The 13473-nt window shown below is 41.7% G+C and overlaps 1 protein-coding gene and 1 non-coding gene across 2 annotated transcripts in view; one reads left to right on the top strand and one right to left on the bottom strand.

The window, feature by feature from the left end:
• Nup188 (nuclear pore complex protein Nup188) overlaps nt 1–13473 on the top strand; it is a 752879-nt gene that overhangs the window by 412576 nt on the left and 326830 nt on the right. The window contains exon 13 of the mRNA XM_067139287.2: nt 3649–3810. Coding sequence (XP_066995388.2) covers nt 3649–3810 — 162 coding nt within the window. The remainder of the gene's footprint in view (nt 1–3648; nt 3811–13473) is intronic.
• LOC136864979 (5S ribosomal RNA) lies at nt 5453–5571 on the bottom strand. The gene has a single exon (XR_010859396.2). It is a non-coding gene; the product is annotated as a 5S ribosomal RNA (ribosomal RNA).

Consider the following 13473-nt stretch of genomic DNA (forward strand, 5'->3'; position numbering starts at 1 on the left):
GCTAAGGGAAAGTACTCTCATCGGGCATTGACATCTTTGTGTATTTTTCAAGAAATCCCTTGAAGGCTGGATGGTTCACCTTATTGAGTGGAATTCCTACTTCTGTAAGAGCTGAACACAAATCAGTGTTTAATTCCTTCAAATTTTGGCTTTTTGAAGAACTCTGTTGAAGCACATTTTGTAATAGAGGTTGCTGCGATTTGTTTGCTTGTGAAGAGTCTTATTCATTTGATGCTTAGAGCTGGAAATGTGTTGTTTGATGCAAACTCGCTGGTGTTATTCATCTAACAAAATCCTTGAATCTCAAATAGTACATCACATAACAGTTCCATCAGTGTCTATGAAATCTTGTTTGAATTCCTGAGCCAGAGCAGTAAATCAGGCACTGGACACCTTTGGCATGGTAAAATTTAGTAGTATACTCGTTTAGTAATGGAACAAAATGTTAAGACCAGTTCACTTGCCAACTCAATGTGACTATCACACAACTCACTCTTGTGCTCACTCGCTCACCTGCTGTCCACACTCTCTTATAACACCACGACAGTTACCAGAATATTCTCATTCATGCTGGAACTGTTGTCTCGGCGATTTCTAGTAGCTTCGAGCAGGACACAGTCTCAGTTCTCGCAACTACGTGGGTGCGGTTGCTGACATCCCTGCGTCACCAGCCTCCGCCTCCATGCGAACAGATGACGCCTCTCATGGTTACAAATTCATATTCACGAACAGCAGGCTACTGATTCTGGTGGGATAGAATCACTCATTGTCAATTGCATTATTGCGGGCTACATTATAGCAGTAAAGAGAGAGAAAGAGGTTTTGTTGAACACACAATTATTTTCCATTGTTGCAGGTGTGCTTTCAATTCCCACATGGTGTTTCTGAAAGAGGTAGGCTTACTATTCGCATGTACACAGCAAGCTGAGGAGACGTTAATTGAAAGTTAAATATTTTATATTGATTACAAAATCTTATAGAATAAATTGGAATTAAACTTAACAGAAAAAAGGGGGAAAAGGGGATTATGGGAATGGTTGGGGGAAAAAGGGATAAAGGTCCGAAAAAAGGGAAAAAGGTGCATGAAAAATGCCTCTTTTTGCAACTAGAAACAAAATTTCACACCGTGATATCTTTCTGAATAGCTTTAATTTACTCTAACAAAAAAGGTGTGCATTTAAAAATCCCAACCCTGGTAATCATATACTCCTGCAGTGATGAGCTACCTGTCACATTGCTTGTGAATAAAATGACCTTGTCCTTGAGGATGTTGCATGCTTTTTTCTTTTCTTTTTTTTTTTTTTCCTAGCAGTGTACATTATAAAAATACACACAGTCGAATCTTATTATTATGACCTGCTGCTAATGTCCAGAGTAACCCCCCTTCACAGCAGGGACAGCGGCTGGATGTGCTCGCATTGGTTCAGTCGGGTGCTGATAAGTCTCCACGGGTATCTCGAGCCATGCTGTCTGCAGTGCGTCCCATAACTGTTGGAGAGTGTGTGGATGAGGGGACCAAAATTGAACAGGACTATCGAGGTGGTCCCACAGATGTTCAGTTGGATTGAGAACAGGGCTGTTTGGGAGCGAGGGAAGAACTGTGAAGTCTTGTGTTCTTCCAGTCACTTCTAGCATGTGGCAAGGTTCATCATCTGGCTGGAAGATCCCATGCTGCTGAGGTAAGGCGATCATAATGTGCAGGTGGATGTGATCGCCGAGGATGGATTCATATTAAAATCTATCAAGAGTGCCTTCCGTATGGATGATGAGATGTAGCGGAAACCTCGAACATTCCCCAGACCATAACACTGTCCCCAATGCCTTGTGTTCATCCATCAGTGGTTGCAGGGTGTTGGTTCTTCGACATATCCCGCCAGACATTATTAGTTACAAAATATGTTGTTAGTTAAGGTCAACCTAATGTTCTGTTCTATGCAGCTGAAAACGTGAAATCATCAGAGGCGGCTACCAGTCGTCAATCAGCTTCAGCCCAGTCGCAACACTGTCGAGCAAATTCCAGTCGTTTCCATCGAAGCACCTGTGCTAGCATGGGTGCAGTCGAACTCCATCTACTCCAGAGCCCCATTCACAGAAAAGGGTTTGGTGAACTGTTGCGGTAGAAACGTGTTTGGATGCCCTCTGGTTCATTTGGATGGTGATCTGTTCCACTGTAGCTCTCGGTTGGCTTTCTTGCACTGTCATAGTTGATGTTCACCTCAGACATCAGTGGCACGTTGAGCTGCACATTTTCAATGACGGTTATTCCCAATGGTTTCATTCGTCCACTCATGATACACGATACCACCGAACCATGCAAACAGTTCTCAAACAAGAACGTTGTTTCTGAAATTCTGCCCTCCTTCGCCCAAAAGCGGACGATAATCCCTTCATGCAACTCAATTAAATTACTACTCTTACCCATGACAGCAAGAAGTGCAATGTGTACAGCTACCCTGTCGGTTGCATTATATTGTATACCTGCTTCACCAGTCCATGTTATGGGGCATACAACAAAGACTGCACGCTGCAGAGGGCACTTTTACCTGGTGTTCGTAATAATGTGATTCGACTGTGTATGTGTGTCCAACTGTTGTCCAGTTTCTTTATGGAGTTGGGTATGAAGCGAGATGGATGAATCTTCGTAGCGAGTTTTTATGACTAGATGTCTTACCTGACATCAGCCTCTTTAGGGGAGTTAATGAGATGAAATGAATGACTGGATGTCCTACCTGATGTCAGATTCTTTAGAGGAGTTAATGAGATGAAATGAATGACGTGATACATGATGCTGTAGTAGAAAGGGAGAGGGTGAAACCCAGCACTCCTCTTGAATTTCACCAAGGGGTCTGCTCAATTATCAACGTTCTCATCTGACGTACAAATCAACATCCTCATCTGACGTACAAATCAACATCCACAGTGTCGTATGCCCTCACTCCGTATGAACAATGCAGAAAGGTTTGAAATTGAATCGAGGCTTTAGGCACGCGCGCGCACATGCACACACACTGAATATTCAGCAAATATGTTAACATCATCTTGGTACACAGAATATCCTTGACCAGAATATCCTTACCTGCAGCAGTGACCAAGACAAGGATAACAAGACACAGTTACATTCACTGTATAGATAAATGATTCTACCTTTGTTTGGTATGAATCCAGATGTACTTCTCTGTGAGGGTGCATTAATCCACATCCTTACATTTTTGTAATCACCTTTCATATTTGAAATATTTATTGGTGGCTTAGCTGCTATCTTGAGACTTGGATGCCTGAGACTTGAATCCTTGTGATTCTTGGATTATAATTATTCATAAAAAGTTGCATGACATCAAGAAGGGCATCCAGCCTTTAACCTCTGGCCAAAATCGGAATAAGCCAGGGCAGATTGAGCAGCTCTGGAAATAATTGGGACATGCTGAAGAAATGTTGTCTTTCATATTTTTACCAGTGTATCTACTTAAGAATTCTTCAAAATGTGGTGTGTTAATTTCATAGTACTTCTTGAGATTTTTCACTTTTGCCTAACTTCTTTTTTTCCATGCCAAATTAGATTCATTGCCTGTTGTGAAATGTGAAGAACATACAAATCATCTTTGTAACTGATATACTTGTTCATTCCCCCTGGTTTATTTATATTTATAGCCCAACAATAGAAGAACCCGGTTGGATTGTGAGCTGCTTGCTCAGCCTCCTTACGTTTCAACCAGTACGAAAGTGATTCCAACTGTAGTGAGTTACTTGAACAATGTATTCTGCAAATATCTTCCCGTAATGTCGGTTTCTCTTCTCACGACTTTTGCTGAGGTATGTATCTTTCTAAGTAGTTAAAAACCATTTGTTCATTTATTACTACTGTTTCATTTGTGGCATATTTAAATCACTATACATATACACACAAAACTTACACTAGAATATTACCATGGTGATTTCTTAATTAGTTTTTATATGTGAAAGGCATTTTATCAAGTTAATTTAAATGTATAAATATAGACATCCTTCTAAAATGAGTATCAGCAAAACCCTGTTACACAAGCAAGGGAGGGATGGAATGCCTAACTTCTTTCTCACTGTGAATAGTTATCCATGTTAACAAAATACACTGTTTACATTGCTCTTCATCTCTGGTCAAATGATACAGACTGGAATGAAAAACAGACCATGTTCCTGACACAGAGATTGAAGTATTTACTGATGGCATGTAACATCAAACAAAAACAAATCCTCACTGAAGTCAAAACTGATTTGAGACAGTCAGGAAAAGTCACTGACTCAGACGAAAGTTGCAATGCAGCAAGTTGGTTAACAGTGGGGGCCGATGACCTTCGATGTTAGGCCCCTTAAAACAACAAGCAGGTTAACAGTGGTGTTAAACGAAATTATCAAAGAGAGACGAATGCATGCTGACTGGTAGCAAGGCATCCATGCAACCATCTTATTTAATGTGCTAATTAAGGCCTTGTCTAACAAACTTCTCATAAATTTAATTTCTATTACCTGTATTTGGCATTCATCCTGGTTTATCACTGATTATTTCTGCAGTACATGTGTCATTATCATCATATTCATCAGCATTTGTGTCACCTAGGGTCGTGATCTGCTACACGACTCCCCTTTTTCCATTTCATCAGTCGTGAGCCATGTCCAGGTGTAGATAGACTCTCTTCATGTAGTTGTGTGGTGTGTCAGTTCATTATGTTACAGAACAATCACAGATCACTTAAGATCTGCTGATACAGGTGAACAAAACCCTCCTCTGTGAAGCCACAGTCAAAGGTATATCATTTTAGAAATGTCTGTAAACATGGTCATTGTCTATTTCATCACCATCTCTCTGTCAATACTTTGGTCCAATCCTCCCATTTTTCTTCAGCTACTTCTCCACAACATTTAGCCATCTGTTCCAGGGTATCCTTTTCAGTCCCATTCTACTCACATGACCATACTGTATAAGCTTTAATTCTTGAGTCTTATCTTGCAATGGTTCCTCTTGCACTAGTTTTGTAACACACTCACTTCTTATGCATTTTTTAATCCCTATTTTACCTTTCATAAATTTCATCTCACTTACTTGGATCCTGCTTTTCTCTCTTCTCATTACCCAAGATTCTGAAGCATATATACCCACCCCATGCCGTAACAATCCCAAAGGGCCGTGGCCTACCAAGCGATCGCTGCTCAGCCTGAAGGGGTGCAGATTACAGTATGAGGTGTCGTGTGGTCAGCACGACTAATTATCTTGGCTGTTATTCTTGGCTTCCTAGACCAGGACCGCAATCTCACCATCAGACATCTCCTCAATTGTAATCACATAGACTGAGTGGACCTCAAACCAGCCCTCGGATCCAAGTAAAAAATCCTGACCTGGCTGGGAATCGAACTTTGGGGCCTCCAAGCAAAATGCAGACGCGCTACCCCTACATCACTGGGCTAGCTGAGAAGGAAATTGAGCCAACGGCACGTGGTGTTCCCAGGTGGTCACCCATCCAAGTACTGACCATGCCCAATGTTGCTTAACTGCAGTGATCAGACGAGAACTGGTGTATTCAACATGGAATGGCCGCTGGCGAAGCATATATCAGTATTGCTATATACGGGGTCTCTCGCATAAACTCGGACCAAACGCACAGTGTTTGTACTGTGTGCTACAGCAGCTGCCTTAGCCGAACTTACATCGCCCGCAGCTGCCCTGCTTTAAGCGTGTATATAGTCTTGCATGAAATCTTGCCTTATAAAAGATGCTGGAAGTGTCATCCTTCCTAGTTTATACAGTCATTGACTCTGGTAACCACATTCTGACTTACGTGAGAGAGTTCTGCACTGTAATGCAGTAATAATAATAATAATAATAATAATAATAATAATAATAATAATAATAATAATAATAATAATAATAATAATAATAATGTTATTTGCTTTATGTTCTACTAACTACTTTTACAGTTTTCGGAGAGGCTGATGTGCCAGAATTTAGTCCTGCAGGAGTTCTTTTATTTGCCAGTAAATCTACCGACACAAGGCTGACGTATTTGAGCACCTTCAAATACCACCGGACTGAGTCAGGATCAAACCTGCCAAGTTGAGGCCAGAAGGCCAGCGCCTCAACCGTCTGAGCCACTTAGCCCGGCTCACTGTTATGTTTCTGATTTCATTCATAATATTTTTCTTACAGTTCTTCCAATGTGTGAGGATTTGTTCGATACACTTTTCCTTTCAGTTTACCCCACAGGTAAAAATCGCACACTGTTAGATTTGGAGAACGAGGGTGAAATAGACTGGCACTGATCACTCTGTCTGCAAACACCTCTGAGATTGTAAGAAGGGAATCAATCTTGTTTAAACCATATGTGTGATTTTTCTTCTTACATTAACTGATGGAAGAAAGGTGGCAAAATGCCATCTTAGTACCTCTCTGGATTTACTGTCATCTGGGAAAAAATAGGCCGTTATTCGTCATGCACTAACTGCACACCAAACACAAATCTTCCTATCAAAATAATGAGGGACTTCATAAACACCATTAGGATTTTCTGCACACCAATAGCGAGAGTTATGACTGTTCACAAGATCATTAAGATGAAACCGGGCCTCATCCGAAAAGACACAAGCTGTGGATTGACTAAACGATCATTCAATGATGAAATATACTAGGAGCGATATAAACTGGTTTTTCTCTCTCTCTCTCTCTCTCTCTCTCTCCCTCCCTTGAAGCAGCTTCAAAGTAGCAGCTTCAGGAAGCAGCCTCATTTCCTTGCTGTTCAAACTCTTTGCTTGAGGTTATGTCTGCTTCTGCTTTCTGCTATTTATGATTTGATTTATACTAAACAAAAATTTACAACGTGTACTTCTGATGGTAAAATTGACATTATTGGATAAACTGGGTGATCCCGCGTGTGTTCAATCTTATCACACAAAATATTCAATAATAATGGAATATAAATAATCCTTCGGGGAAGCAGAAACATTTTACTCTTTTTTTTTTTTTGCGTTGCACCGACACAGAAAGGTCTTACGGCGTTTACACATATTGGCAGTGATAAAGATTTTGTGTTTCGAATCTGACTTCACGAAAGACAGATCGTGAGGAAATGGAGACGTTTTCAGATAGTGCTTTGTTAATATATTCTCTCCCATCTTGAACCCAATTCACCTTACCATTTGGTTAGAATTGAGAAACTGCCCAAACAGTTGTGGAGAAAGGACGGTAAGGGAATCCCTTACAAACCAAACAGCATTAAGTTGGAACTCCTGTAATGCAATCCTTCAGTGTGTTGGGGACTAATGCAGTGTATCTGGTAGAAGATATTACATTGCAATTGGGAAGGCAAGTTTTTAAATTACCCCGTACCATTGTTCAGTGAAAGTCTGTGGAGCCATGTGGCACCTAACAACAAAACTTTCATCCTTGCCAATGAAAGAAAACTGGTGCTGGAGGGGATCGAATTAGTGACTCCTCAACTTTAAGAAATGTGTTTAAAACACGTCATAGAAATGGAAGAAAATATATTGTAGGCATAGACCAGCTAGTAGAGGATGTCACTGAATGGATTGTATTATAAACTTTGAACGACTGTGACAGTGATTATAAGCTATAAATTTCATTTTTGTTCCATATTGAAGTGCAATTATAAGAAATAAATCGACAAGAGGTGTCGACAAGTAGGTCCACCTCAATATTTGTATTGAAAAGGTGGACCCTCTTGTCAGTTTATTTCGTATGTGACAGTGATTACAATGCTCTGAATGTGATTAAGTACCTAACCTTTCTTTCTTCCAGCGATTAAATTGGTGAGTACATTAATCTTCAGAATTATATTAAATAATTTAATATCTTCTTGATTTATCTTGGTGATTGTTTAAATGTTTTATTCTTTTCATAACATGTTAATTAAAACTATCAATCCCATGATTTCTTGACTGATGTTTTTATATGACTAGTACTGCAACGCGCACGTGGCGGGAGTTATTGTTGACCCCCAGGATATTTGAGATAGGGTATAGGCCTTTTCCAGCCTTGCAGCATGAGAAATCTTGGATGTGTTAGTACAACGTTAAACCACTAGCAGAAAAGAAATCCTCTCCTCTCATTACCTGATAATAGCCATTGATTCCCCACGTCACCAGCTACTTCTGCCATCTCCATACTCGCCTCATCCAAACCTGGTGCCTTCCCTCCTTTGATCCTACCCATTGCTGGTTCCACTTCACCCTATGTTAACCTCTTAACTGTGTATTATAGCTAAAGTATATGTGGGGATGAGAGAGAGAGAGAGAGAGAGAGAGAGAGAGAGAGAGAGAGAGAGAGAGAGAGAGAGAGAGAGAGAGAGAGAGAGAGTGTGTGTGTGTGTGTGTGTGTGTGTGTGTGTGTGTGTGTGTGTGTGTGTGTGTGTGTGTGTGTGTGTGTGTGTGTGTGTGTGTGTGTGTGTGTGTGTGTGTGTGTGTGTGTGTGTGTGTGTGTGTGTGTGTGTGTGTGTGTGTGTGTGTGTGTGTAAAATTACTTGAATGTTGACCATGTCTTGTGAGTAGTATGTAAATGTGCCTGTAAATACGGTAACTGTATATAAGCACACTATGTAGAATGTAATTGTATACTTGAATATTGTAATTTTAAGTGGCGATGGGGCACTTTTGTGTATGTGGGGCAATGCCCTTTCTCCATTCACCATCCATAAATTGTACCTACAATTGGTGGAAAATAAATAATAATAATAATAATAATTGTTACGGAGTTTTCCGTGGTAGGTAGAGGTGAAAGAAGGTGCGGGTGTGAATAGGTCTCCAGCTAGGAAAGCAAAATTAATTTCAAATTTAACAAGGTTATATTTTCTTTTTTAAAACAAAGAAATAACAAGCATGGCAGGTACAAGGTAGCAAATCAAAAAGGGTAGTTACAATATTTACAGGAATTGGGCTTCGCGCCCTGATTTTACACAGCTTGGGCAATCAGCTCAGTTTTACCCCAAACACGAGTTTTAACAGAGGGGCAGAAAACCCCATTCATACCTAGGAGCCCTTGCTCCAAATTACACAGAAAAGCCTCCACGAGGCATACAACACTCAATTTTCAAAAGAGCCACTCGCTCTCAAAATTTAAGCCTCTCCCAGGCCACACCAAACTCCACCTTCAAGTTGTCCTCACTGGACATAGACACAGGGGTAAAATACCCAACCTACTGAGGTCTATTAAATAAAAATGGGCAATTACATGACCTCTAAAATAACAATTTGAGAGGAGGCGATCTTGCACTCCTAATACACTTGTTTTTTAAAAACCTAATCTGGCTCTAGGCCACTAATGCAAGGGCTAATCCCATACTACCGAGGTGACTTTAGAAAAGAGCAATTTGTTTTACATTAACGAAGAATAGGTTGAGAAAATAAGTTCACCTCAAGACAATGTGAGTGGGAGCTCGAGAGGGTTAGCACTCTCTATCCCAATATGCAGCTTAAAAGAGAATAGAAGAAAAGATCGTTACATTTTAGGAAAAGGTTACATGGAGGAACGCTTCGCACCCGCCCCGAGAGTTAAACTGCTGAGCTAGCAAAGAAAGAATTTATTAATCGGCCATTACCTTATTGATGACCGCTGCCGAGGAAAGAGGCGCTTCCCGCCTCCTGCTATGTACTTTATACACTGAAAGATGGAACAGAAGTGGCCCGGAGACCCTAAAATCAGCAGTTTAAATACTCTCGCAGAAGGTTCTAGGCGTTAGGGGAATGAAAACACCCTCCCGCGATGATTTTATTGGTAGATCAATAAACCCCCTACACAATACTAAGAAGAAACACATAATTGGTGGAAAATTAATTCAAGAAATTCGGGATAGGCTAGATTTAAAACAAGGGGAAAGAAGGGGTTAATATTGCCAACTTAACCAAAGACTGAAAAAAAATTTAGCAAAGAACAAACATTTGAAATAAAAATTTCTCCAACAAAATAGTTCTTTGACTCCGCACTAGGTTGCACTATTGGTGATCTTCAGTAGTGTCCTCTAGAAGAGAAAGTTCACACTTCTTACTTCAAGCGAAACAAAAACACATCAAAAATGACACAGTTCAAAAACTCAAAGTTTTCCACGTGGTGACATCTTCTGAGAAGGTAGAGAATTAGTAGCGTAGATAAAGTTCAGACTTCCTCCAACAGAGGAGTTTCAACAGACGCACATTTTAAATTAGCGGAGTGGAGGTGTACCGCCCGGTACAGACCTCCCCCCCCAAAAGTTCCTCCCGGGGTGACACATGAAATTGTTTGAAAACAAGGTCCAAGTTTTGATGTAGATATGGAGATTAATTGCCAAAAAAATTTATAAGATTTTCTTAATTTGGTTTGATTTAGTTCCAAAATTTTGTTGTTGCAGGTGGAGTATAGTCTTTAAGTTTGTAGAAGTAGAATTCTGAAGATAAACTTTTAATACTCAAAAGTGATGAAAAATTTTGCAATGTCCACCAAATATTGCTGTTGAATTCCCAAGTGTAGTCATTGCTTATAGTAACTGTTCATGTAGTTGATGTTGATGAAGTTGGATGGCCAGACCGGCCGTTGCAGCTTGCGTCCAAAGGAGGCCGCTCGGACCCCTCAAGTACCCTGAGATACCGCTCGCCCGCACTATGAGGGGAGCAGAGGTGTTGAAACATGCCGCGCCCGCGGTGAACATATACAGGCTGCGGGCTAGTAGCAGGTCGTGCGCCGCACATCAGCCTTGGCCGGGAGGAGAGCTCCGGCTCGCCGTGCACATGTCGTCCTCGCTGGGGCCGAGGGGGCCCTTCCTCAAACCCAGTTGCGGCACGGCGCCGCGCGGCTGCGGGGGCACTGAAACATTAAAGCTAGGCGGCAGAATTGTGTTGGACCATCATGTTTCTTTTGAGGGCACAGGCATGTAGAGAGATTGAGGGGCCAGCGGCGTGCCGATATCCATGGCATTTCATCTAAGCCAGCCACTGTGTGTAGTGGAGCAGGAGACGGGAGCGTGGTAATGGCCGTGGCAAGGACAGGATGGCAGTTTAACAAATCGGGGGAGGTTTCACAGAAATGCTTACATATAAAATAAAATAGAAGGAGCAGAATGCCTTAAGAGTGGAACTAAAAAAAAAAAAAAAAAAAAAAAAAAAAATATCCTTCATATTCCTATCAAATTATATGAAGCAAGTTGACACAAAATTTACACCGGTTTCACCTGGGACAGGTGAACACTAAATATCCTCTCGGTGGCTGGATTGCTTACTAACAATGTAACCGGCGTAAGAAAATCGAGAATGATGCATGGCCCATGAAATCTGGGGGCAAGTTTGCCCGCGGGAACAAAATTCTTGACCATCACCTGGTCACCTACCTTCAAAGTGGTGGGTCTCCGTCCACGATCATACTTTTCCCTAACCTTTTCATGAGATACCTTAAGATTGGCTTTAGCCTTCTTCCAAAGATCTTTAATATTATCCGGATCTATTGTCTCGGGTAGAATGTCACTCAGAGACCAAAGGTTAGAGAGCGGCGTGTTGGGAACAAACTTGAACATCAAGGAAGCTGGAGTGAACTTATGAGATTCATGAACCGCCGAATTCAAAGCAAAAGCTAACCAATGCAGGGACGTGTCCCACCTGGAATGATCTTCATGATGATAGGAAATAAGTGCGGACCTGAGATTACAATTAACCCGTTCCGCCAGAGATGGTTGAGGGTAATAAGCAGAAGTAGTTACATGAGAGATGGATAAGTCAAAACAGAATTTACGAAATAAGTTAGATGTAAAAGCCTTAGCATTATCAGATACAATATATTGGCACGGACCAAAAGAAGCAAAAATAGAATTTAAGCAAGTAATGGTAGACTGAGCGGTAGCCAGCTTAGTCGGAAATAACCAAGAAAATCTGGTAAAACCATCTACACACACAAGGATGAACTTGTTGGCATTACCCTTTGACTGGGGGAATGGTCCTACATAATCAATATACAGGCGTTCCATGGGGCGCGACGCTTGCTGAGAAGACAAGAGGCCTACCTTGGTGGACATGGTCGGTTTACTAAGCAAACAGGATTTACAAGCCTTTACTAGTTCACGGATTTCACCGTCCATACCTTTCCAGATGAACATTTCACGAATCTTTTCACGAGTTTTAAAGATACCCAGATGCCCTCCTAATGGGGTCTCATGATAATACTTGAAGATCATAGGTACAAGAACCGCTGGAACAACAACTTTCATCATCTTATCATGCCTCGAAGGGCAACATAGAACACCATTCCTCAGAACATAAGGGATAACATGTTCCCCAGAAGAAAGGGTTTCCATTATCGAAGCCAGCGTCGGATCTTCACGTTGGTATTTCTCGATATCCCTAAAGAGCATGGGAGCATCTGTTAGGATGGCATTAACCTTAGATAGTATGGACTCGGAAGGTGATGAACTGTCGACCGGTTCGTGGGTCTCGACGTCGTTAGAAAACATACGGCTGAGTCCATCAGCAACAACATTTTCGGTACCTCTGATATGTCTAACATCAAACTGGAAGGCAGAAATACGGATGGCCCAGCGGGCTATACGACCAGTACGACGCGGCCTACCTAAGACCCAGCTTAAGGCTTGATTATCTGTCTCCAGGTCGAATTTGACATGTTCCAGATAGAGACGGAACTTCTCTAAGGCGAATAAGACTGCCAAACCTTCGAGCTCATAGATGGAATACTTGGCTTCTTGAGCCGACAATGTCCTAGACGCATAGGCGATGGGGCGCCTCCCTAGTTCAGTCTCTTGAAGAAGGACTGCAGCTACCGCTGACGACGATGCGTCGGTTTGGACAATGAATTTCTTCGAGAAATCAGGCATAGCAAGTACAGGGGCATTACAAAGAGCTAATTTAAGGTCTTCAAAAGCGGCTTGTTGAGAAGGTCCCCACTCGAATTTGATGCCTTTCCTACGAAGGTTTAAGGGCGCCGCTCTATTAGCGAAGTTAGGAATAAACTTCCTGAAGAAATTCACCATACCAATGAACCTGGCGATACCTTTAATGTCCTTGGGAGGTTTAAAATCACGGATGGCCTGTGTTCTAGAATGATCGACCGCTACACCATCAGGTGACACAATATGCCCTAGGAAAGACATAGAGGGCTTAGCAAAGGCAACCTTGGACAACTTAACCGTTAACCCAGCCTTACGAAGGCGATCGAGAACTTCTCGCAGATGATCTAGATGTTCTTCAAAAGTCTCTGAAAATACGACGACATCGTCCAAGTAGTGATATAAGTACTCAAATTTGATGTCGGAGAAGACCCTATCTAGTAGCCTAGTGAGTACAGCTGCTCCGGTGGGGAGCCCGAAAGGCACGCGGTTGTATTCGTATAAATTCCAGTCCGTGGCGAACGCTGTAAGATGTTTAGACTCTTCGGCAAGGGGAATTTGATTATAGGCCTGATTCAAGTCCAAGATAGTAAAGAACTTGGCCTTACGAAACCATGAAAAACAAGAATGAAGGTCG

This window comes from Anabrus simplex, chromosome 2 (genome assembly GCF_040414725.1).
Source record: "Anabrus simplex isolate iqAnaSimp1 chromosome 2, ASM4041472v1, whole genome shotgun sequence".
Classification (NCBI taxonomy): domain Eukaryota; kingdom Metazoa; phylum Arthropoda; class Insecta; order Orthoptera; family Tettigoniidae; genus Anabrus; species Anabrus simplex.